The 26,772-nt window shown below is 44.9% G+C and overlaps 1 protein-coding gene across 2 annotated transcripts in view; it reads left to right on the forward strand.

The window, feature by feature from the left end:
- Window positions 1–1,257: 1,257 nt before the first annotated feature.
- Window positions 1,258–26,772, forward strand: part of ARHGAP31 (Rho GTPase activating protein 31) — a 114,374-nt gene continuing 88,859 nt past the window's right edge. The window contains exon 1 of one of the 2 annotated variants that reach the window (XM_045088415.1): window positions 1,258–2,188. In XM_045088415.1, coding sequence (XP_044944350.1) covers window positions 2,089–2,188 — 100 coding nt within the window. In that variant the 5' untranslated portion in view covers window positions 1,258–2,088. The remainder of the gene's footprint in view (window positions 2,189–26,772) is intronic. The other variant, XM_045088416.1, reaches the window with a different exon arrangement.

Genomic DNA, 26,772 nt, shown 5'->3' on the forward strand with positions numbered 1-26,772 from the left:
TGAAGGACTCATCAGTCCAGGCAGGACTAGCCTGGAGGTGGGGTTGGGAGGAAAGAAATGAGTCAGTGGTTACTTGAAGATGTCTAGCCAAGATGACGGTGGCTATGCTAGTGTCACTGAGAGATGGATGGAAAATGCAAGGAAGGAGACCCCATACACAGAGCTTGGGTTTGGAACTCCAGTGGCTCCAGAAGTCAGGCAGGTGCAAAGGGGGGGAATACAGGTGGGGGGAGCTGCAAACCTGAAAGGGAGCTGTCACAGCGGGCATCAGCAATCCTTGCCATGTGGGATTGCACTTTCCCTGTTACCAGATCTCCCATTTTTGCAAGAGGAGCTAGAAACTCAGATCTCTTAAGTGAAATCTCTTAACCCTTTAAAGTTGGCATGTAATTTTAAAAAATTTAAAGCGTTGTATATGCCAGACCAAACACATCTGGGGGCCAGATTCCGAAGGCAGGCTGTCACTTGTGACCTCTGGCAAAGACAAAAGGTTAAGGGTCAAAGTTCACTGTCAATGTGATACGTAGGGAATTAAGGGACTGTAAAGGGATTCAGTAACTACTATAAAGTTTCTGTCAGCATTCTGAACTGTATGAATGTCTATATATGGATTTGAATTTATACAGGAAGTTTAATCTCCAAATGGTTAAGTCACAAGAATTTGAGTGCTTACTGTGTGCTGAGTACACAGAAGTCAAGGAATTTCAGATCTAACTGGAAAAGAAAAAAAAATCACGTCCTCCTGAAAACTGGAGACAAATTATCAAACGGCCTACTTTCTCCCCATTATGCTCGAATATCAGTCACCTTAAATCCTGGATACCCCGCAAATCACTTCCACTTGGCAAACTTGCAATAATGCGTGTGTGCGGTGGAGTGTGTGTGTGTGTAAATCTGTAACCAGAGATCTGATTTCTTGGGCAGCGGTTACAAGGCGGCAGCCTCCAGTTTTCCCTCAGCGCCGGAGGGGAGCTGACGGGGTTGGGGGTACCTGGGCGCTGGAGAGGAGGATGCGAGTGGCTGGCGGAAAACCGCTCGCCATCGGGTTTCTCCGCCGGACTCCCTGTCTTTGTCTCTGTCACTACTTCGAGTGTTTGTGTAGGAGAACGCAGGCACCAAAATAGAAAGTGTCAAAGAGATGGTGACAACGAGGATCAAAACAAGGCAGGACTTTTTTACAGTTCCACCTAGCACCCTGCGTCCCGAAGGCCAGCGCGCCGCCTCCCGCCCTCCTGCAGGAGCCGCGGTGGGGCAGGAAGCCGGCGGCTGGGGCTGCGGGTCCTCCTGGGAGCGCGGCGGTTTCCTCCCGAGCTGCCCAGTTATCTCCAGAGCCGCCGACCAGCTCTCGGCGGAGCGCGTCCTCCCCGCCCCCCCCCCACCCCGCACTCCTCAACCCACCCACCTACTTCCTCCGGCCCCATATACACGCAGCGCGGAGCTGCCAAAAATTTCCACCCTCCGCCCCCCTCCCTAGCTAACTTCCTTCCAGCATTTCCTGAGCTGGATGATCCTAGGATTTGTAAGACAGGAAAAAAAGGAAGGCGTGAGGGCGGGCGAGAGAGACAGGATGCTGGTTTTTCGCGTTCCCGAAGCCGTCTGAAGGCAAGACAGCGGGCGCAGGGCAGAGGAGCCACGCAGCCCCCGGGCTGTCTGCTCGCCCTCCGGCTGCTGCCCGCTCGCCGCGCGCTCGTCCTCTCCCGGGCATCTGCAGAGGCGGAGAGGAGAGCTCGCCCTCCCTCCGAGGCGGAGGAAAACACCCGAAGACACCGCAGGAGCCCGTGGAAGTCCCCGGGACTCCGAGTGAGGAAGTGACACTCCCGCCGGCCGGCCCGCGGCCGCCAGCTCCGCCCGGCCTCCCGCCCCGCGGCCCTGGAGGAGCGCGCCGTGGACTCCAGGCTCCGCGGCCGCGCCGGGCTCAGCGCCCCGCGGGCTCCATGCGCGCTGCCCCGGGCCGCTCTACGTCCGCGCGCCCATGCGGCCCCTCAGTGCCGCGCCGCAGCCCGTGATCTGACCCGGGAGACCGGCCTAGGCGCGGTGCCACGCACAGGGCAGGGGGAGACGGAGGGGCAACCTCTTTGGGACTAACTCATGAAGAACAAGGGTGCCAAGCAGAAGCTGAAACGAAAGGGAGCCGCCAGTGCCTTCGGCTGTGACCTGACCGAGTATCTGGAAAGCTCCGGACAGGATGGTAAAGTGCCTTCGCCCCCCACCCCCACCTTTTCTTTTTGTTTGAGGGCGAGATGGACTCTGCTGGGGTGTGTTAGATTCGGTTCACGAGTTAATGTAGTCCAGGCCTGTGGGCGCAGTGAACTTTTTTTTTCTTTTGAAAGACACGTATGATTCCGAAGGTGCACGGCGCTGCCGCCCCGACGTGCAGAAGTTGTGGCGGTCCTTCCGCTGGTCGCACACCAGCCGTTAATGGGCGGTGCTGCTTCACGTTTAACCCGCTATCTCTGCGGGCTGGGGGGTGGGAGCTCCAGGGGTCCTGATCGCGACGTGTGGATGTCGGAGGGGAGGGATGCGGGCCGGACTTCTGGGATGGTGATCACTGAGTTTCTCCGGGTACATAATTACGACCGCCTTGGGTGTCCTTCTCGGGCTCTCCAATTTCATCTGCTCGCATCTTTTTTTATTAATGTGCTGGAAGGCAGGGGGTGCGGTGGATCCTGGCTGGGGGAGTGGTTGCACAAACATTTTCTGAATTTCTGAACGGATGCCAGATATATAGTACCTCCCTCCCTCCCCTTCCCAACCCCCCAGACCCTTTACCTCCTCTTGGCTTTCAGATTAGCATTTGGTGTGTCAGACAAGAAGAGTGTTGTAAAAAGGTCAGAGGGCCCGGATTTTAAAATAGTTTAGAGCATATAAAAGAAAAGGAGAGCCAGCTTCTCCGTTTTCAAGGTCAGACTGCATTTAAAAAAAAAAAAAAAGGTGGGGGGAATCCTGCAGAGTAGAGACAATTTAAACATTTGTTGGGGCAGAGGGAAAGAAAACAATCTAGAGTACAATAACAGCATTTGGGGTTAGAAGTTTTTAATCAGGAAAGTTGAGGAAATTGAGCAGAAAATGACTCCTTTTGTAAGGTTGACTGGTCTTGTGCATACCGTGACAAAAAGGCCTTGTCTTCAGAAACTTGAGAGAGAAAACAGTTCACTATATAGGCCTTGTATTTACACATAGAGAGCTATAACAAAGGAGGAAACTGGAGGGCTGTTTAACTGTGCAGAATAATTCTGCCTCCAGGAAAATCATCTCAAAAACGATTTGATTAGCTCGTATCAAGTGTGCATCTCAAAAACAGGGCAAAGATTTTGTTTCAGTTCCAGTTTTTTTTTTTTTTTTTTTTTTTTTTTAAGACTCAGTACCACCTAGTAATTTGCAGTGGTGTGATATTCCTGTGGCATTCTAGACTCCAGTGTGTGCTGTTCCATTAGGACAAATGGCTTAGTATCTCAGAGCTCAGGGGACCACAGGTTTCAGAACTGCCTCTTTTAAAACCAAGAATAAGTCAACTCATTTCATCCTCTCCAATAATCCGGGAGAGGGCAATTTGAAATAAAATTGGACTAAACTTTTCTGAATGTGATAGAACTCCAAGGGTGCATCTTAACCACTACCCTCAGAAGTTCAGAAGGAAATGTTTCCCTCCACCTGTTTTCTTGAGGAACTTCAAGTTTAAGTCCAGGCTCACTACAAATGCTCCTGTGATGCCCCTGCCCACCATGTGGGTGTTATTTTGGGCCCCCCTTCAAGCATGAGAGTTGCATGGGGATGCTTGCTGGTCCCGCCCCATTCTTACAATGTCATAAATCGTAAGATGAGCCAGGAATCCCAGCATTCTGTGAAGACACCTCAAAGGCAGCCTTTGGCATCTCTTGTTTCACCTGCTTTATATTTTGGGCTTCCATACAGGTTTCATTTGGGGAAGGAAAAAAAAAAAAAAAGGAAAGGGGCTACTGCTTAAAGAAAAATAATTGAAAACCAGTACCCAGTATTCCCAGCCGTGGTGAAGTGGGGGGCAGGAGAGGCAAGGAAGCCCAGACAGGTAACTTGACCTGCCTAAGGTCATACAGTAAATCACGGAGGTTGCCGAGGGACCTGGCCTACCAGGCTCCTCTTTCTTCCCTAGCTTTCTCATCTAGGCCAACGTTTTCCTCTAATGATTTTTTTTTTCCTAAATTGAAAGCAGACAGCCCTGTCACAGGATCAGCAAACTTTCAAGTCTGGCGTACCTGAATACAGTTTAGCTTTGAAACAAAAGGAAACTGACCCACTTAATGATCTAGACACCATTCTTGTGCCACATGAGAATTAGGTGTGCATAATAAACAGCTTATATAAATGAGAGTGATTAGGATTTTTTTTTTTTTTGCCACATTTAAAACTCATTATGTGGTTGCCTCTTATTTTTCCTGCAGTATAGCATCAGTAGGCAAAACGCTAGTGGTTTTTTCTCAGACAGTGTGTTTTCCTCACAGACTTTCTGAAGCATGTATTGGTTAGTAGACAAGGTCTGGCCTCTGCTTCCAGGGAGGAAAAGCTGACCTGGGCACTGCCCCTCTGCCCACCACCCTGGAAGTTCAATCCAGAATCCTGAGGGTGACAAGTCAGCATGGTAAAGAAACCAGAAGGCTGGGGAGGGCCTCACAAGACGGACATGAGTATTGAAGTGTGGAGTCAAGGGTAATGGAATGATCCTGCATAGAGACAGAGAGAAATGGATCCAGGTTTGGAAGCGCAAGGGCAGAAGGGAAGGACAGAGATGTAGGAAAGCCAAGAGAGTACTTATGCTGGGCCAGGGAGGGAAGCTGGGATAGAAGACAAAGCTGGTGACAATTCACTGTATTCAGGCCATCTGCAAATGGGGAAGCTACACCCTGAGGCCGAGCATAAAAAATTAATGCCATCCACTTCAGTCATTTGCTCTGGCCAGCGCTGCTACCTTCAGCCAGATAAATCTGCTAGCGGAGGGTGTGTGGGTGACGAATAGGTGTCCAGCTCAGAGCAGAAGCTTCCAAGGGCCAAGCTTTAGCTTTAATCTTTAGGAAGCTGATGAAAACCAGAAGCCCTTCCTTATAGAAACACACACACACACACATACGTGCATGCGCACACACACACACACACACACACACATCGTGTATGCGTTTTCTCTGGGCATTCACACTGATGCCAAGTTCAGACCCTGCTGTTGATCGTGCCAGCTGCACACAGGCCTGATGTGAAGGGTCAGTTTCCCCCTGCTTCTTTGACCACTCTCCTGCTGCCTGGTGAGAACACTCAAGCATGGCTCAAAGTTGCTGGTGGCCAACTTGGCCAGCACAATGACTGCCATGCCAACCCTCAGCTCTCCCCTGGGAACCAGATAGCATTATCTTCCTGGCCGGATTAGAGGCAGAAGAGCATCCCTCCCTCACTGGTATGCTGAAAATAGTACAGTTTGGGGGGATCTTCTTTTTTGACCGGTGAACGTGAAGGCCTTTTGCTTGCAACAATGTAATGAAAACCCCATCATTTTGTCACCTGCAGTTGGAAGGCTGCTGGTGAGGCCCTGTGAGGCCGGAGCACGTCCACCAACATTCCTTACCTTCTCCATCCTCAGCCCAGCACCTGGGCTCTTCCCACATGGCTTGGAAATTCTGAGGCCGGGAGACCAGGGACCAGTAAGAGCACGTTACCGGAAAAGCTGTCTTCTGCCTCCATTTGCGTCAACTGTCTCCTCTGTGAAGGGTGAAGGACGTTCTTTTTTTTTTTTTTTTTTTTAAGATTTTATTTATTTATTTGACAGAGAGAGCTCATAAGTAGGCAGAGAGGGAGGCAGAGAGAAAGGGGGAAAAACAGGCTCCCCATTGAGCAGAGAGCCCGATGTGGGGCTCGATCCCAAGACCCTGGGATCATGACCTGAGCCGAAGGCAGAGGCTTTAACCCACTGAGCCACCCAGGTACCCCATGGCTGAGGACATTCTCACCCTTCTGAGCAACTCTGTCATTTTATTTGATCTCTGGGAAAAGATGATATTGTCTGACCCAGTGGTTTGCCATGATGGTGGCACATTCGAAGCACCTGAGGAGCTAAAAAAAAAAAAAAAAAAAAAAAAAGGCAATGTGAGGGTTTGCCCAAGTCCCATCTCAGAAGAATTAAATCAGAATGTCTTGTTGTCCAGGCAGGCATGAGTATGTTTTAAAAGCTTCCTAGATGATTCCATTGCGCAGGCAGAGTTGGGAACCACTGCTGGCAGTGTAGGGTTTTATGGGCCATTTTCTTCCTGGATAAAGAATCTTAACTATTCAGAATGTATCCTCTGAATGTTTGATAAGAATTGTGAGCCTTTTTATGACTGAGGCTTTTTTTTTCTAGTTTTTATCAGATTGAAAAGGAAGAAAAAAAAATATATATATATATATAAAATTTCTGAGGCTAAATAATTCTCTCTGTTTATTGGTATATTTAACAAATGAGGCATAGGGGAGGTACCATGGGAGAGAAACATGCACCCCAGACTCGAGAAATTTACAGTCTAGGGGATGTGAACAAACTTTCAGAAACCAGTAACTCAATGAAGCTCTGAGATTACCTGTCATAACTAAAGGAGGAGCTGTGAAAGCTACTATCTACGATCAAATAGATAAGATACCCAAACATAAATGGGAACAAAGTCTTTCTGTTCAAGGCAGGATTTAATACTGCCTGGAGAACCACAAAAGGTACACTCTTTGGCTTAGGCCTTTCTTCCCCAGCATCTCAGCGGGCACATCCTTGTCAAACCCTTCCTACCTCATTCTTCGTTCTTTAGGTCTCAGCTCCTTCTGGAAACCTTCCCTGACCTCCCACGTCGGGTGCCTCTGCAGGGTACTCGCATTAGGAGTTCTGGAAGCTTACTGTCCGGCATTGAATTCCAACTTTGCCTGGTATAAGTTACTTACCCCCCTGGGCCTCAGTTTCCTCATTTGTGAAATGGTGATAAGAGGACTGATATGAGGATAACCGAGTTCATACAGGCAGAGCACTTGGCAGAGGACATGCATATGGAAAGCTATGAATATAGCTATGATTGTCATAAAATCCTGGACTTGCCCTAGTATAATCACCTGCCATCCGTGACTGAATGAGCAAGGGCTCCAATGAGATGTAAATGATAGGGTCAGTTGGGTTGTCAGTCACAAAGGGAGACTGGAGGCAGACTGATTGCCCTATTGAATGAAGAGGCCATTTCCTGCAGGGATTTCCCAGAGCCCTGGGAGAGTAGACCCTTGGGGCATAGTGTGGAAGAACAGAATGTCAACCTGAGTCCAAAGGGCCCTCAGAAAGCTCTGAGAAAGGTGCCCTGCCGCTCCTGTAACGAAAGGGAACTGAAAGAGAAATCAGGTCCTGGAGGTTGAGCTTGTGGGGACAGAACAACAACCTCACAGGCTTGAGTTTCGAGGGACATCCCCATATCTGGGTCCCAGAATTGAACAGGAAGAACCCAAGCAGGAGAATTAAGGCCTTAAGCCAGAAGCAAACTGAAAACACAAAGTCTGACGGTCACTTACTCTGCATCATCTGGACATGGCAAACAACCCTCATAGAGAATAGAAACAGCTACTTCCACTTACCCACAGCCCTCCCTCCTGCCACTCTCCAGACCTGTGCCAACAGCCCCTTGACCACAGGCACGGCCTCACCCTTCCACTTCCCTTACCCACCCCCACAGGCGGCCACTCAGATGCCTTCCAGCCTCAGGAGGCTCGGGCGTTGGCCCTGCTGAGGAAGCCCACTCTCTCTCACCCGCCATTCCCTGGAGCCAAGTGAACCATCTGCTATGGGGTAGCGGGGAGCTGGAGGCCTCGCCTTGTGCTGGGGCAGAGGGGAACGTGATGAAAGCGGGAGCACCCTTTTCCATAGCCAATGCTGTAAGTGGGGAATAAGCTCCCTGTTCCATTGGAGCTGTAGATTTTGCTGCATCCTTTTTACCCCACCCCACCCCCACTCCCTCAGGCATCTGTAGGCTAACTGGAAAACTTTTCTGTGGGAGTGGGGAGGAGGGGAGAACGCAGTCTGAATTCCAGAAGCTGATTGACCTAGGCTGTCCTGAAACCCTTGCTGGGGACTGTTTGTTCCTGGGTATCACCTCACTGGAGAGTTTCCTGGGATTTTGTGGCAGCGTGGCTGGCTGTGTGTGGGAGAAGCAGGTGGGCTGAAAGACCCAGGACTTAGTCTGAGGATAAGAAATGTGCCCCCCCCCAACTCTTTTTCCATTAGATATTGTAGCTAAATATATTTGACAGAAGCGACAGACCCTTCTAATTGGGGTGACCTGGTGCTCATTTCCTCCAGAACAGACTGATCAGGGTGAGCTATCCACCCCCACTGGCCTCTGGGTTTCAGAATTCCACTGTCCCCTCTGTGGTGCCTTCACACAGGTCTGGAGGACCAGGAACGTGGAGCTACTTGTTTTCTTATTGTTTTGTTTTTCACTCATAACTTGTCTTGAATTTAAGCCAATGTAGCTTTTTCCCACTTACTCCCACCCTTCAGATGACTTTTCTTTTTGCTTATGTGTGCATGTCCCACCCAATTTTCTGAGCTATCTCTGTGCCCCTGTACAAAGGCAGCTCTTGAGTTTAAGTGGTCTTAATGCTCCTCCCTGGCAGGGCTGGCCTCAGGTCCTTATTTCCGTGGGGCCAGGAGTCTGGAGCCTGTCCCTGTAACCCTCCCCTCCAGGATGCAGTTTTAGGTAAGGTTTAGAATAAAGAGCATGCAGAGGAAAGATGCGACTGTGATTCAGAAAAGAGCAGATACTGGTATTAGATTTTTTTCTAAGAGCAACTTCTAATGGAGAAAGATGAGAGCATGATGCTGCTGGTAGCTGAAGGAGGAAGGAGGAAAAGTAGGTGGTCTTGGAAAAAGAGAAGGGACCCAGAAATGAAGGCTGAGCCCCAGGTCAGACTTGCTTGTTGTTTTTATTAGTAGTTAGAGTTAATGTCTGCATGGATCGCTTACTATGTGCCAGTCCCTTTATCCATACAAAGTCATATTTTTGACATCTGTAAGAATCAGGCATTTTTTATCCCCACTTTATAGAGGAGGAAACTTGATGAAAGAGGTTAAATACATTACAAAGATTTTGGAGATGGGAACGGCAGGATTTAAATCCAGATCTACCTGACTCCCAAGGCCACGGTCCTGAACACAAACACAATCTCCCAGAGTAGCACAGTTTACAATTTGGCATTTACATTAGTTTTGTAAAAATAAAACAAAACAAAACAACACAAACCCATAACCCTGCAAAAAAAAAAAAAAATAGCCTTTTCTCCCTTTGCTTTGTTCTTCCCCCAACCATTAGATCATTAATGATAATAACAAAGGACATTTGCATGGCACTTTCCCCTGTGCGAGGCGCTTTTCACACAAGTCTGTTCTAAACCTGCCAGCTTTCAAGACCGACCAGACCCCACCTTTTCCTCCCAGGCCCCTCCCTGCCCACAGCAGCCACAATCCTCTTTCTTCTCAGGAATGTCCATTGCATTAGAGTCCCAGACACCCAGTTTGATCTTCATTTCCCTTACTATCCTATTTTCTAACTGGCATGTCGGTGGTGAGCTCTGCTGAAGGCGGCTGGCAGTCAGCAGCTCAGGCACATTTGGTCGTGCAAAGTGCCTCTCGGGGTGAGCCCCATGGCCAGCACACAGTACTTGGTTGATTGACCCTATTTCCTCCTAAGGAAGTCAGTGTTCGAGCCCTTCTAGGAAGCTCAGGACCAGAGACACTCTGATGGGCTGCTGCAGTGTCAGGAATCCAAGATTGTTTAAGGTTCCCTTTGGGGGCTCCTAGCTACTCCAAGAGAGAAACTGACCCAGACTTTGCACAGGACGCCCCAGAAACACTGCCTTTTCCTAGTGCCTCACCAGTCACTCCTTGATATGAACCACATTCTTGGCGGGGCCCCAGAACCAACTGAGTTTCTGGGATGGAGTCTCAGGCACTCTTTGTTCTAGTTCAAGCTTGGCTGATGCATACCAGGCCCTAGGACCCCGCCCATAGCCTGATGCTGCCCCAGAATGCCTTTGGGGACCCCATCCCCACCTCCCCCAGAGAGAGAGGGATGAATGTCACCCCCTCTCCCAAAGCAACATATCCCAGCTCTTACTGTTAAAGACACCAGAAAATAATTTGGCATATAAAATAGGATTCTGGCAAACTATAAATAAATCTATAGCTTTCGTGACAGGCAATTGAGCTAATTTGTGCAATTATGCATATTTCTTTCCCTGGATCTTTTCATGTTTTTATTCAGAAACCATCTTGTGTGGGTTTTTTTTTTTCCATTTCAACGCAACAAGTATTTAACTAATGTGCAAGACACTCTCGGATTTACAAAGATGCTCTCAAGTTGCTCTCAGCCCGGTGAGGTCATGGGAGGGGAGGATAGCTAAGAGAAGTACCAAGAATGAAATTTATCATGGAGTAGCAAGGACTCCATGATAAATATCATCTCACCATGAGGAATGGCAGAGATGGGGGGAGATGGGATGCTTGGTGTCTACAGACAGGAAACAACATGGTCTTGCCTGATACTTGTAATTGATCATGCCTACTTGCACCCTGAGGGAGAGACGCTGAAATTCTGGGAAAAGGAGTTGAGAGGGACTTCTTGTGACCTGGCTTGAGGGTGGGGGCTGTCTTCAGTGGCAGGAGAGTGAAACTATCCTCAGGAGAAGACAGAGTAGCTGATGGTACCAAGAGTGGTGACTGGGTTAGCTGCTGTTGGTGCCCTGCCTAAGGGCAGGACAACGAGGGAGACTGGTAAAAGAGAAAAAACTTTTTAATGATGTTAAGTGACCCTCCTAATTATGTGTCTTGATTTAATCTACCAGTATGGCATTGGTGGGCAACCCCATTCTTTATATGAAGACCAACTCAGGTTAAGTAACTTGCCTAACTAACATCACCCAGCCAGGAGGTAGAGGAACCAGGACCCAAAGCCTGTCTGTCCAATATTAAATTCCCATTCCACAGCTTTGTGTCCCCTGGACCCAAACAGGTCAGCTGGCAGTAAATCAGGCTCTGAGATGCAGAGCTCCATTTTACCATGCATTGCCAAGGTGATAAGTTCAGCAGGATTTAGCTAGACTTTTAATAAAACTTTTGGCAATGGAGCTCTCATCCCCAGTTTTTCAAAGTAAAACATTTAGGTTCCAAATGGCAGGTTTCTAAACAGAGAGCATGCGCTGTTACCATAAGTAGTCCCTTCCACCACTTCTTTCCCATCTGTTTCCTGCATGCAGAGCATTATTGGGAAACAATGATGTCAGCTCTTCCATATAAATCTACACCTCCCTGCTTGCCCCTCCCCTAGAATGCATATTTTTGTTCCTCTTTCTGGCTTTTGTCTTGCTGTTCTGTTCCTTAAGGACTCACGCTTTTGGCGTCAATTGTTGGCTTTCTTTTTTTTTTTTAATATGTTTTAGCTATTTAAGCTTATTGTGGCCTTCAAAGTGCACATGCTTTTTTGGGTCCATATTTGGAAAATCTTTTGTTTGGCTAATAGCTAGAACATGGGCCTGATGTTAATGGGGGAGGAGCCATTTTGCTTTATGGAAAAGCAAAGCTAGATGCAGGGCTCTGAATGGGCTCAGAACTGAGGACACAGGGTGCCTGGGTGGCTCAGTCGGTTAGGTGTCTGCCTTTGGCTTGGGTCATGATCCCAGGGTGCTGGGATTGAGCCCTGCATTGGGGGTGGGGGGGGGTCCCTGGTCAGCGGGGAGCTTGCTTCTCCCTCTGCCTCTGCCCCTAATTCATGCTTGCTTGCTCTCTCTCTCTAGTGTTCTCTCTCTCTCTCTTTCTCTCTCAAATAAGTAATATCTTAAAAAAGAAAAAGGACCGAGGATACAAACGCTACTTGGGGGCCCTTTGGGGTGCATTAAAGCAGTTTGGACCCTGGGCACAGAACCCTGAAGGTCAGGAAAATATACTCATGGAGTAATCTGTTTTTTTTCTCACCCCAAGCCTGATTTTCAAATGGGACATGGTTTCTTCAGTTCCTCTTTTTCTACTGCCCCTAATGACAATTTGGTTTCAGAAAGGAAAAGCAGGTGGAAGGAGGGGTTGGTTAGGCCTTAGGGGGGTAGGGGATGGGGGACATTACTTTTGAAATCTGGGTCTAAGAATTCTGGCCCTCTCTTTTTAAGCCTCTGGCAGTGGTACTCAAACTCTACTGGGCATAAGAATGACTAAAATTGCAACTTTTACTTTTAAAATTGAACTTAAAATTAAATTTCAAAATGTAAAAAAGCATTAGTTAAATATAGTATACTTTAGTACATTATAAGGAATATTAGAAATACTCCTTAAATTCCCTTTCAGACTCCTCGAAATGAAATGGATATGTAGTAAGAATTTCCAATAGGGGCTCTTGCCTAGGTCGGAGTCCCTGGGTCTGTGGAGAGCATGAGATTTCACTGAATGAGTTCTAGCCTCTCTAGGGCTGAGAGCTGTAAAGTGCCACTGCATTCTGAGGTCGGTCCCTCAGAGATTCTGCTTTTGTAAGTCCGAGATGGAGTCTCGGAATCCACATTTTTAAAGATGAGCTCCAGGTGATCTTGATCTCTTTCGTCTACTGATCTCATTTTCAGAAACATTGACTTGGCCCACAGAAAGAAGCAGCTGAATGAAACCACATGATTTTTATTTTCTTCATTACATTTTACATATTGCTCAAATTCTCAACAGTAAACATGTATTTTTACTACTTAAATTGGGGGGAGGATGGGAATCTTTAAAAATTATAATGGGGGGGCGCCTGGGTGGCTCAGTGGGTTAAAGCCTCTGCTTTCGGCTCAGGTCATGATCCCAGGGTCCTGGGATCGAGCCCCGCATCGGGCTCTCTCCTCGGCAGGGAGCCTGCTTCCTCCTCTCTCTCTGCCTGCCTCTCTCCCTACTTGTGATCTCTGTCAAATAAATAAATAAAATCTAAAAAAAAAAAAAAATTATAATGGGAATGGGATAGTCCTGATTCTTTCAATTATTCATAAAGCCTTTTTGTTTTAATCCTTATGACAAAAAAAATCTTCCTAAGTCCTGTTTGTTTGCTTTCCTGTCTTCATGGTTGCAGTTTAGTAAAATCAATTAACTTCTTTTCTGAGAGGCAGTGGGATGTGGTGGTTAGCATGTGGCTTTTTTGCTGATAATTTGACTTGGTTCAGATTTCTGCTCTCCTGCATGCTAGCTCTCCACATGCTAGCTCCACAAGCTGCCAGATCTCTCTGTGCTTCTGTTTCCTCATCTGTGAAGTAGGGATTGTGGTATTATTGTGCAGGGTTATCATGAGGACCAAATGAACTATTGCATGGCCTGGAATTTAATAAACCTATGGCTAGTATTTCCTTGGTGACTGGAAGTCTTTCCCTGTTTCGGCCTCATTGCTCAGAATGTGGTTCCTGAGTAATGCTACAGATATGGAAAGTTAAGGGAGCTGAGAACAAATACTATTCTGAGGCTCCCACCTATCTCTAGGGGCTTCCTCTTTGAAAAAAACACATTTTTAATATACCTCCAATTATTTAATTTCTTTGGTTGAATGCATAAAAATGCTATGTCTTCAGACTTTTTAAAAAAGATTTTATTTATTTGAGAGAGAGAGTGAGAGAGAGCATGAGAAGGGCGAAGGTCAGAGGGAGAAGCAGACTCCCCATAGAGCTGGGAGTCCAAATCGGGACTCGATCCCAGGACTCCGGGATCATGACTGAGCTGAAGGCAGTTGCCCAACCGAGCCACCCACATGCCCCAATCTTCAGACTTTTATTTGTTGCTAAATATTTCTGGGGTGGGACTGTGGCAAACTTCCTAAAATTTACATTTCTTTACTAATCAGAAAAAGTAACCTAAAAACAAAATCAAAAGGGAGGAAAACGAGAGTTATGGTACAAGGCTATAATCATAGTGACAGCCATTCAATCTTCTAGTTTCCATTTGTATTTCAGGAGTCTATAAATCTGGAAAATGAGCCTGTTTTCATCACTGATGGAACCACGGAAGGCGTGAGTTTTAGCTGGCCCAGATGCTGTTTCCCATCTGCCTATTTCTTTGCTCTACAACCACGGTTTGACAGTTGACTGAATCTAGTAGATCTGGCTCAATCGTAGGTTGTACAAACAGAATCTCAGGTTGTAAAACGTACAGATCCCCCTGCACTCCTCGTGGGTTGAATCAAATATGGAGTCTGTTTTCATTTCTCAGTGCTGTATTTGAAGATGGAAGCTTGGCCACAAAATATGTTTAGGAAGGTGATTGGGTGGTGAATTGTAGACTTTCATTACTTCTCACTTTCCATGGTTATTGTCCTAGTTTCCTAAATTGTCTCTCCCCTGTGTAGAAAGAAAAGCTGCTCCTTGAAGACTGGGGCCATGCCCTGTTTGTCTGTGTGCTCAATGTCTGCAGAGCTGGTTCTTTTCTGGAGGCTCTCAGAGAGAATCCATTTTCTTGCCTTTTCCAGCTTCTACAGGCTGTTTTCCTTCTTCAGTTTGTGGCCCCTCATCACATGTCTCTGATTTCCTGCCTCTTTCTTATAAAGACCCTGTGGTTACATCAGATAATTCAAGGTAATCTCATCTTGAGATCCCTAGATTGATCACATCTGCAAAAATCCTTCTAGACATATGATACAACATTCACAGGTTCTAGAATAAGGACCTGGACTTCTTTGGAGTGACATGACTCAACCTACCACAATCTGTTTTCCCCACAGCACATTGGCTCAGTAGATATTAATAATGTGAATGGAGGGAATAAGGTGGTGATTCTGTGAGGGGAGGAAGAGAAGGATATCAGCATTTTAAGCACTTACCGTAAACCAGGCCCTGGGTTAGCTGGGGTATTGTCTGTCCCTGTGGGATCTCACAGTCTCATGCAAGAGATGAGCACACTCTCAACTGACTCTCACACAAACCACAACAGGAGGTGGATGACAGTAATTCTGACTCAGAGGAGCTGGGTCTTCTAAGATGAGTGGAATCTGAGAGGCCTCTGCCTGAGAGAAAGATGTTCCAGACAGAGGGAAGAATCCAAGCCAAGGCTTTGGGTGTAGAACAATATGGCAGGACCAACATTCTCAAAAGAAGAGCAAAGAGAATGAGGGTGAAGCATGAGCCACCCACCTGCCTGGGCTAGGGTTATAAGAACAGATGGCTTATGAAATGATCATTATAATTCTTCCACAGAAGAAAAGAGCAGTTGACACAAGTGTGCCAGTTCAAATTCCAATTCAATAAAGGAAGAATCTTGAGCCAACTTTAAAGCTTCTGTGTCCTTTTTGCTGTTTCTGTTGTTGCTGGTAAGAAAAAAATTGGACCCCAGGCTAGGACTAAACTTCCTCCAGGGGGGAGGAAAAATGAAGTGCCCCAAGCAGTTATAACCCAGAGTTTTGGTTTATTCCATCTATTTATAATCTTAGGAAATTTCACTTTTCTCTGTCTTGTGGATGAAAACCAGAGCGATGTTTAATATTTCAAATCCAAGTTTTATTTGAGTTGATAAATTTTGTAATGTTTCTTCCCACCTACCTCCTGGCCACACTTCTACTCCCTCCCATCTCTTTTTCTTCGGAGGTTCTCTTCACCTCCTCTTTGTCATTCCTCCAGTTTAAGAAACCATGGAGTAGTTATCAGATCCATTGTTCTTGTCAGTTTTAGTCCCAGGTGCCATTTTGAGCTTGGCGCAGTATGATCCCACTGTGCTATAGGATGGCCGTCCCAGCCTCAGAGAAGTGCCCTCCCCACCCTGAGAGGTCTCCGTCTCTGAGGAGACCTTGGGGTCCCTTGGAGGTGGGCCTCCCTGTCTAGTGCCTGCCTTGCCTCTGCCAGATTCCACAACTCCAAGAACTAAAAATACTTCAGCCTCTGCCTTTCCTTCTGGCAGGCGCTCAAACCGGTTTTGTCCCTTGTGACTGAAAAAGCAGAGGACCAGAAGGAAACAAGACTAGCTCGATGGTCAGCCACTACCTGAGGGGTTCCCTCCCAGAGGTGCATTCGCTCCCATTCCGGATGGCGGTGGTCTCCATTACCCTCTCACCAGAATAGCCCCTTGGGCTGTTCTCTGCTCTCCCTTGACTCCTAAGTGGAATTGGCAGGAGTCAAGAAAAAATACAGGATGTGATTTTCATGAGGCATAAACACCTGCCACAGTTGCAAGTCATCGTCTTCTCTTGTAAAATTATAAAAGCAATTGTAAAAAAGAAAGAAAAAGAAAAAGAAATTCAAACAGTATGGAGACTTAGTACAGAGTCCCTTCTCACACACTTGCAGTCCCATGTGTGAGTCAGGGCTGGATTCAACCAGACTAGTTCCGTATAGCGAAATTTTCTGAGGGAAATGGGTTCTGTCTGCACTGTCGGATTTGTCAACCACTGGCCACATGTGGCTGGTAGCTTTCGAATGTGGCTAGAGCCACGGAGGAACTGAATGCTACATTTTAATTAATTTAAATTTACATAGCCATATGTGGTCAATGGCTACTGAATTAAATGGCACAGAGAACTTTCTCTGTGTATATGCTAAAAAACATATGCATAGAATGAGTTGCTTTGTTTCTTATTCCCCACAAAGTTACAACATGTATATGTTTTGAGATAGGCTGTTTTAAATAACAGAAGATCTTGGAGAGCTACCCATTTTTGTAATTATATATAGCTCAGTCTCACTCTTCTTTATCACTGCAGGGGATTCTGCTGAATGGATGAGTTGTTAAGTATAATTTTATTTTTTTAATTGGGTGTGTGTCACATTCCTGTGTTTCCCAGTGTAAAAGACTCTAATGGATGTAGTAAAAAATGTCCCTCCCATCCCTGTCCTTAGCCTCCCTGTAGTGTTAATTTTTTGGAAATCTTTCTGTAGATATCCCATGCATATATACAAGCAAATACACATATACTTTTTATACAAGACCATAATTTTTTTTTTTAAGATTTTGTTTATTTATTTGACAGACAGAGATCACAAGTAGGCAGAGAGGAAGGCAGAGAGAGAGAGAGGAGGAAGCAGGCTCTCTGCCGAGCAGAGAGCCTGATGTGGGGCTCGATTCCAGGACTCTGGGATCATGACCTGAGCCGAAAGCAGAGGCTTTATCCCACTGAGCCACCCAGGTGCCCCAAGATCGTAATTTATTTAACCATTTCTTTCCCTTTTTACAAGTTCCTATAAGGCTTCTCTTTTTGTCTAAATACTGATCAATTAGTAATTATCGAATATGGTATGTGAGTCATCATCATTTTCATTGATAATTGTTGTTATTTATAACTTACTGAATATTAATATGGCTTCCCTTTGCTTATAATGAGGGTAGAATTTTCTAGTCCACATGCTTCTAGTTATACTTTAATATACTAAAAGTATACTATATTATATATATACTAAAGTATACTATATTATACTTTAATATACATAACTAGTTATACTAGCTATGCTTCTAGTTATAACTTCTAGTTATACTGGGCTGGTCAATACTAGCTGGTCAGTCTATGTTCTGTCAGCTGGAGTCCAGGCCCTGGGTTAAGGCTGATGCTGGGGGCAGGGACTAGTAGGAAGCTCTTTGGCCCACACGCTGGCATATCACAGTGCTCTGGTCATCTGAACCACGTTAGCACAGACCACAGAGACCCAGGAAGTGGCAACAACAGTGAAATAGGTGGCAGCCTACATAGGAATGTATCCTGAAGCTGAGCGTCCATATTTTTGCGAAAACTATAGCCAGAGTATATCTTACAGTAGGATTGGAAAAGAGAATGTCTGATAAGAACCTTTCACTGGTATCACTCTCTATACACTTGAATGGCTTCCCATCACCCTTAAGACAAACATTGGCTCCATAAATACCCATAGGGTTTACCAGTTGTCATCCCCAGAGACCTGCCTAACTCCTCCTATCTCTCTTTAGCTTCACCCAGGGTCTTGCCAACTCCAGCCAATAATTTGGGTCTTAGCGTGCATGTCTCATCCTCCAAGATGCCTTCCCTGATCCCTCTGAGGAGGGATCGGGTGCTCCCATGCTACGCTGCACTGCCCAGTGCTGCTGTTATCACACTGAATGCCCCATCCTCACATCCACCCTATCCCTGCCTCATTCTAGACTCTCGATGACTCTGGGTCGACTCTGTGAGATCAGGAGCCATGTCTCCTGGCTCACCACTTTATCACTGATGCCCAGCATAATGCTGACAAATACGTGTTAAATGAGTAGATGGAGCCAGGGAAGGACAATGCTTGCTGTCGTGGGTCCTAGTAGTGGTGGGGTGGGGATGGAGGAGTGCGTCTGTGTGAGCATTTTGCCCATATGTGTGCATCTGTCATGTGACTAGTTATCCAACATGGAGAGTAGAGGTGGGGGAATCCACTGGTACAGCGTGGGGTGGCTTCTTCATTCTGCAAATAATTGTCTGCTGGTCATAGGCAAATCATCACACTCTCTGAATCTCAGTTTCCCCATCAAAGAGGGGAATGAGACTTGCATGAGAAGATATAGGCCAAAGAGCTTTTAAAACGGGAAATGAGTATCAGTATTTACGAATACCATAATTATCCTGCAGTTTAGGCACTCATGCTCAGAAAAGACCGAGCTGCCCCAAAAGCTGTGTTTGCTGATATGCTCTGAGTTTGATGCCTCCTTGTAGACATCACCTACTGCCATGTTGGAAGGAAACCAGGAGTGCTGTTTTCCTGGAATAACGCTGCCCCCGATCATTGGGCTTCCCCAGCCCTGCTAGCTCAGGCATTGGCTACCAACAAGGGTTAGGCCTGTAAGTAACTCATGCCGGTGCACAGCTGGGGCTCCCCTTCCATTCCATGCCTGGGTCATCCTGTGCCAAGGCAACCACGGAGATCAATGAGCTAGGCTAATGTGTCATTTAGAGCTGAAGGAATCTCAGGAAATTGTTGCCCAAACTTCTGGTTTCATACATGGAGAAACCTGGGGCCCTGGACAAGACAGTAATTTGCCTGAGAAAATGCAGCTGGCCAGTGGTATTTCTGGCTACCTGTTGGTATTAGCCAGAGAGAACAGGTCAGTGCATTTCTCAGAACTATCCAGCATCAGGAATCCCTGAAAGAGAAGAGGCTCAGATGATAATGGCCTTTAAGAGGGAAGGAGGACTCAGAAGAGACTACCTCACAGCCTGAGAAAAAATATCCTGTATTACATATCTGGTTAAAAGGAGGACATATATTTGCTGTCATAGAAAGATGTCCAACTCTATCTATAGATATTTGATATCTAATATCAAAACATATACCATATAATTCTATTTTTGTAACTATATACATAAGAAAAAGTCTGGGGGAATACACTCAAAACATTAACAATAGCTTTTTTCTGGATGGGTGCTTTTCTCTTTCTTCCGCATGCTTTGCTGTGTTGCTGGGTTTTTTGAATGATTTGGGTTTTTAAATAATGTACATGTATAATGTGTATACTTTGGAAAAACAATAAGGCATTTTCATTATGTAAAAGTGTAAAGATTCCCTAAATTATTGCAACTTTCTTTACTCTGATTTTGTTTTTATCAACAACTTTTCTTTTTTTAAAGATTTTATTTATTTGACAGACAGATCACAAGTAGGCAGAGAGGCAAGCAGAAAGACAGGAAAGGAAGCAGGCTCCCTGTTGAGCAGAGAGACCGATGTGGGGCTCAAGCCCAAGACCCTGAGACCATGACCTTAGCTGAAGGCAGAGGCTTTAACCCACTGAATCACCCAGACGCCCCTATCAACACTTATCCTCCTAAGGATGTGCCCATCTATACAGAGGCTAGACCCAATGTGAATTCTTATTTAAAAAAAAAAAAAAAGACAAAATTGCCATTAGATGTCACAAAGTCATTCCCACAGATGAACTTGCCAAATTCAGGTTCTGATTCTGCTGAGGAGAAGACAAAGAGCCTGGTCTGCGATGACTCCATGAAGGCCCAGCTTCCCCCATATACACACACCTTGAGGACCTCCTTAACATATCAGCTGGACTCACAGTCCTTATGGCCACTGCTTGGGGTTCAGGGTAGAGCGGTCTTGGAAGCCTTTGGTAACGCATCCTTGAATCTCCAACATAGGGAGAGAGAACTTCGGTTTGAGGTTGTGCAAAAATATGGCTGGGTGACCACTTTGGTCACCTGCCGAATTTTGCAAGAGACTTTTGCACCAAACCGTCAGATAGTGTGAGACAAATATTTTGGGGTTTAAAAGTAAAGTCCAAGTTAATAGAAGGACAGAGAACCTGCCAAGTTTGCAGAGGTCGGTGGAGAGTATCGAACCCTTATATGGTGCCTTACCAAGTGTTTTTACCAAATCCTCTCCTTTGTCCTTCCTAATCCTGTAAGTGAGATAGAACAGGTTATTACTACACCTGCTGTGTAATGAGGACACTGATGGTCCCCAAGGACACAGAACACCAAATCCATGGCCTTTACTAGGACACAAGACTTATATAGCTAGCATGCATGCATAAAGCTCTGGATTAGGAATCAGAAGACATATGTATTTGTCATGTGACCTTTGGGAGTCCCTTCATTTTTCTAAGCCTTAGCTTCCTCCTCTGTAGAATGGGGATAATAACCTCTGTCCAGCTTGCTTTATGGGGTGGGGATCTGACAAGATATTGGACACAAAAATAGTGTTCTCTGAACATAGTGAATTGCTAAAGGAGTAAAAAAGTATGACAGTTTCCCAGGGCAGGACTGAGGGATGTGTGTTTGTGAATAACTTTCTCTAAACAAAACCGTTATTTTAGAACTGGATAAACTTTATGCAGCCCCCAACAGTCCAACAGCCGCCAGGCAAGTTCCCTAGGAAGGCAAACTGTTCATTCTCATGCCCCCTATCCTGCTTCAGGTAGAATTTCAGCTTTGAAGAGAAGTAATAGAGTTTCCAGGAAAAAGAAGCATACCCTTTCTCTGAAACCCCCCGGGCTGGAATGGGCTTGAGTTAGGGACTCTTCCTGAAATACATGCTTGGGATCCCATAGTTTAATCCTAAGAAATTGGTCTTGCTTACTTATTTTGAGGGATATTTAAGTACAAATAAACTTAACATTTGTGGGGCATCTGGGTGGCTCAGTCACTCAAGCATCTGACTCTTGATTTTGGCTGGGATCATGATCTCAGGATTGTGGGACTGAGCCCTACATCAGGCTCTGTGTTGGGCATAGAACATGCTTGGGATTCATATTCTCCCTCTGCCCTCCCCACCACCCCCCAGAATAAATAAATAAATAAGTTAAAGTTTGTGCTATGCTTTTCCCATAAGAGGGACCACTACAGAGGGCTCTTGCGTGCCCCCCCCCCTGCCCCACTTCAGCAGGGCACTCTTGGTTTCTTCAGTCCTATTTGTTTTATGTTTTGGGATAAAATGTATCTGGACAAAACATTTTATATTTAAAAAATTAAGTTCGAAAACCACTGCTGCTTAAATCTGCGAATCAGCAAAACTTTTTTTTTTTTCTGTCTGAGGGTCACCCACCCAGCCAACTGTCTATCTCCTGTGCTCCCTCCTGACCTCACTAATAACCTCCTTTCTGAGATCTGTTGCCTGAGGTTTGCCCTGGAACCTTTCCTCTGGGCAGTCCAGGTGTCATGTGTGTTTTGTTTCGTTTGGTGACATTTCACAAAAGGCCTGCAGAGTACCCATGCAAATTCAGTTCTTTGGCAAAAAATGTCCGGCACCCATATGTAATGTACTGTTTTCTGTTTTATAGGATAGTGAGGTTTCCATTTTCAATGGGAACAGTATAGAAATAAGGCAGAGAGAGGGTGCCTGGGTGATTCAGTTGGTTAAGTGTCTGACTTCAGCTCAGGTCATGATCCTGGGTCCCAGGATCCAATTCCAGGTGGGGCTCCCTGCTCAGCGGGGCATCTGCTTGTCCCTCCCCCCTCCTCCTGCTCTTACTTTCTCTCTTTTTCTTCCAAATGAAGAAATAAAATCTTAAAAAAGAAAGAAAGAAAGAAAAAGAAAGCAAGCAAGCAGAGAGAGAGAGAGAGGACTGGCATTCATGCCACTTCTCTAGATTTCTATGGCTAATTCTTAGCCTTCTTGCCATTGTGGGTATAGTTTCTTACGTGAACACTAGCAACATTGAATAATTTCTGACACTAAAGGGGCATCCCCATTCATGTGGGAGGAAGGGGAAGAAAGAAGAAACAAGAGGGAAGAAGAAAGGAAGGGAGATCGGAAGGAAGAATGGAATTGGAAGGTGGTACAGAATTTTGGAAACCGCCAAGTGGAAGACTAGCCTTTGCTAATGATGTTCTGTATGATGGGGAGTAAGGAGCTTCAGTGTCCTTATCTGCAATAAGAGGGTAAAAATATTTACCATATAGACTCACAGGGACGCTGGGAGGATCAGCTGAAATAGTGACGAGGAAAGGGACTTTCAGATCTCCATTAAGAGGTCATTGTTCCCCCAGCTGAAGACTCTGTCATCATTTTTTTCACTGCTCTTTGAACAGATGGTTTGAGGGATTAGGATCTTTCCCTCTTTCAATTTAATTTTGGAGCTCTGAAACTAAACCCAGCTGTTTCTACAAAGTTTTCAAATGCTAGGCCTCAATGGTTTTTTTACTGGGTAAAACTCAGAATCTTTATAAATGATCTTTGCTAGAAGTCTCGAATAATATTCTTGTAAAAACAATAATTTAAAGATAGCACTAATGACAGAGAAGTTACAGTCTGATTTTTTTTAAAATATCATCTAATAATTTGAATTTTGCCATAAATGTAACTTTTCTGTTCTGCAGATGCAGGCCTGCTTGATCTTTCTGAACTTCCCATATTTAGAAAAATGAAAATATATTTTACTTACTGATCAACTAATTTAATCTGGTTTCACTGAGCCCGAGAAATGATACCTCCTTTTCTTGGTTAACGTGGCATTTTTCCAAATGATATAGATTATTTACATATTTTACTTAGATTTCTTAAGACAACTAGATTTTTATTTTTGCAGAATGCTAATTGGATACTGTAGAATCTGTCTTCACTTATGATTATTTGTATTTTAAGTTAAACATTCAGATTTCTGTCTAATAACTAAAAAAAAAACCCCTAAGCTTTTAGTGAGTATGGAATGTAGTAATAATTCAATGAACAAATATTTCTGGGGAGAAAATTCAAGAAGTGGTAAAAAACAAGCTAAACTGCATTCCAGTATTGGATGGACATCCATCTCTTGGCCCAATGACCTGCCCTCCTTTTTTGAACATACAGGTCACATTACTCAAAAAAAAAAGCCTTTTCAAAAATAAGCAGTGCCTCTGACCTAGTCTATCTTGGGACTCATTGTTAAAAATTCTTCCCTTCTGCTCCCTTCTTTTGGGCAATACTAAACAAACATTACCAACTGTGGAACAGATGTTCTAATGGGAGAAGTTTCCAGAGCTGGGCTCAAACACAACCCCAGCCAGAACAAGACACTGACCACAGAGATTAATCTTCTGGTATGGGTGGTAGGAGATAAAAGCACCTTCTGGATTTCATCACATATTTTTATAAAACAGTCTCTAGAGGGTTGTGGGTGTATTGTTGTTGTTTTGTTTTTTGTTTTTTTAAGAGCAAGTTCAGAAAATTCCTCCATTTTGTGACCCAAATGTCATCGAAATGCTTACATTCAGTCTTCGATAGTTTAAGCAAAGTAAACCAAAATGCTTTCTGTTCCTCTATTATAATTTTTAAATAACATGATTTCTCTGCCACCTTCTTTGATTTTGATGGGAGGTATTGAGAATTCACTGCACATTGTAGCATAAGACACTTCAAGAAGATAACATTTCACTGCATTCCGTGAGTTACAGGGTATCTTACAGGATATGGAGCAGGATGGGCTCCCACCTTCCATCTAGGCACTGGTACAAAGTTATATTCAACAACACACTGTGCTCTTTATTTCTTTATTTAATTAATAAGTATTTGTAGAAATCCTAACATTGTCTTAGTGCCCAAAACATCCCATCTCCTGGCTCTAGTACCCTTTAATTTTTTTAAAAAATATTTTATTCATTTATTTATTTATTTGTGGGAGGTGTGGGGGGAGGGAGAGAAAGAGAGAGAGAGAGCGCGCACACAGGCAAAGGCAGAGAGAGAAGCAGGCTCCCTGCCCGAACAGGGAGCTTTTTGTATGTGGTTTGTTGACCATCCAGAGAATCCTGGATTTCAATCCCAGAACAAGAATTTTGCCTTCTACCATAACATAGGTTCTCAACATAGTTTATGTTCCATGTGTGATTTTCATACCCCATCTAGTATTAGATAGCTTGAAGAATACAGCAATATTCTTCATTCTACTAGGTCCTTACACAAGACTCGAAGTTGTCAAACCCAAGAAACCTGCTTTTGTTAATTGGTGCATATTTTCCTGCTGCTGCATAAGATCTCCAGAAACACACACATGTAAACATGTGGCTTTCTTGATTTTCTCCCCTTCCGTCCTCATGGAAAAGTTATGGGCCCCAAATAAGGGGCATTTCGTTGTTAGGTATTTTCTAACCCAAAATGAGCATAATTATCATCTACGTGGGTTGAGATACAAAATACCATACTGGTTTCAAACAATCTTGGACCAAACATAAACAACTTAAGTTCATTCTGCATATCTAATCTTCATGATTAGAAAATATTCTTCTGATAAATACATTTATTGTAAATAAACTTTTCATGACATCATGACCCTACCTTTTAGTCCTTTACTTCCTTTCCTAAGTAATCATCGTTATAAATGTATTCTTTCCTTTGCTATTAAGAGTTCCATTCCAGGGGCGCCTGGGTGGCTCAGTGGGTTAAAGCCTCTGCCTTCGACTCAGTCATGATCCCAGGGTCCTGGGATCCGCATCGGGCTCTTTGCTCAGCAGGGAGCCTGCTTTCTCCTCTCTCTCTGCCTGCCTCTCTGCCTACTTATAATCTCTGTCTGTCAAATAAAATAAATAAAATCTTTAAAAAAAAAAAAAAAAAGAGTTCCATTCCAATTTGGTCCCTTCTGCCCATGAATCCCCATGTCCTTGCCAATCAGGAATCAGCTGTGAGCTCGTCATTTCCTTTTTATGTATTCTAAAGCTCAGATTTTTGGCCCCTGCTTTGGCCCAGTGAAGCATGCTCTTCCCTTTTGGTGATATCTTGGATGTATATAAATTGCCCCATCCCTCTAACTTCCACATATCTTTTAAATTATGGAAAATCTTTCAATTGATGGAAAAGTCGCTCAAGTATATCTTATCTTCTTTCACCCGGCCTAGTGATTTCCTAGTGATTTCATATTTTATAGATGTGTGTGTGTGTATATGGGTAATATGGAAAGTTTCTGAAATAAATTTTTTTTAAAAGATTTTATTTATTTGACAGAGAGAGAAATCACAAGTAGGCAGAGAGGCAGGCAGAGAGAGGGGAGAAAGCAGGTTCCCTGTGGGGCAGAGAGCCCTACGTGGGGCTCGATCCCAGGACCCTGGGATCATGACCTGAGCCAAAGGCAGAGGCCTTAACCCACTGAGCCACCCAGGTGCCCCTGAAATAAATATTTTAACTAATAATACATGCTTATCCACATTGTAGAAAAAATGGGAAATATATAAGCATTTTAGGAAAAAAAGATGTAATTTATTTTCAGGGTTTTTTCCTATGTATATTTTCCATGTGGTTGTGATTACATTGTATGTATGTATGCATGTATGTGTGTGTGTGTGTACTTTTATATATATGCCTCTTATGTATTTCTTTAGAATAGATTCCCAGAGGACCAGCTGGGTGGCTTAGTCGGTTTAGCCTTGGACTCTTAGTTTCAGGTCAGATCATGATCTCAGGGTCTTGAGATCAAGTCTTGCTTTGAGCTCCCTGCTCAGCAGAGAGTCTGCTTGAAGATTCTTTCCCTCTGCCCCTCCCCACTGTGCTCGCTCTCTCTCTCTCTCTCAAATAAATAAATAAATCTTAAAAAAAAAATTGATGTCCAGAAGTATAGTGACTGGATTAAAAGGTGTATTATTAGGACTTTTTTGACTGGGAGTGAAGTAACTCAAAACTACATAGGAATAAAAAGGGAGTAGGGGTGCCTAGGTGGCTTGGTTGATTAAGCGATTACATGTCTGCCTTCAGCTCAGGTCCTGATCTCAGGGTCATGGGTTGAGCCCCACGTTGGGCTTCCTGCTCTTCAAGGAATCTGCTTCTCCCTCTCCCTCTGCCCTTGCCCTTGCTTGTGCACCGGCAGGCACGCACTTTCTCTCTAATAAGTAAAGAAAAAAAAAAAAAACTAAAAAAAAAAAAAGAATAAAAGGGAGTGGTGGTGATTAATTCATATAAGAGGACCTTGGCACAGGGGCTTTGGGGGACTGGCTTTAGGGAGCTGGAACCTGAGACTGAAATTTTAACTTTCTGATTTTCCCCCTTGTTTCTGGAATGGGATAATAGCATTTATCTTACAAAGATAAATGAAAACGAAGATTATGCATTTAAAGTGCCTAATTTACAGAGACAACCTTGCACCACCTTCTATCTTTTTTTAGAGCCAAGATTTATATTTTGTCTTGCCTGGGGGTTGAGCTTTGCACTCCATTACCCCTCACGGCACCTTTTCTCATTGTCGGCAGCTTGTGTTCAGATGTGGTTTGTCTGGATGTCCCCCTTGTGCTCTCCTGCAGCTTACCCCAGTGGTCAGCTCCCGGACCTCCCACCCACTGTCTCCGCTCTGCCCAACCTTCTTCCTCCCCAGCCTCCCACCACAGGGCTGAGAGGCCAACGTTGAAAACAAAGGAATCTCTGATGGAGAACCGGCTAGTC

Source organism: Mustela putorius, unplaced genomic scaffold, assembly GCF_011764305.1.
Source record: "Mustela putorius furo isolate JIRA1106 unplaced genomic scaffold, ASM1176430v1.1 tig00003834_pilon_pilon_pilon, whole genome shotgun sequence".
NCBI lineage: Eukaryota > Metazoa > Chordata > Mammalia > Carnivora > Mustelidae > Mustela > Mustela putorius.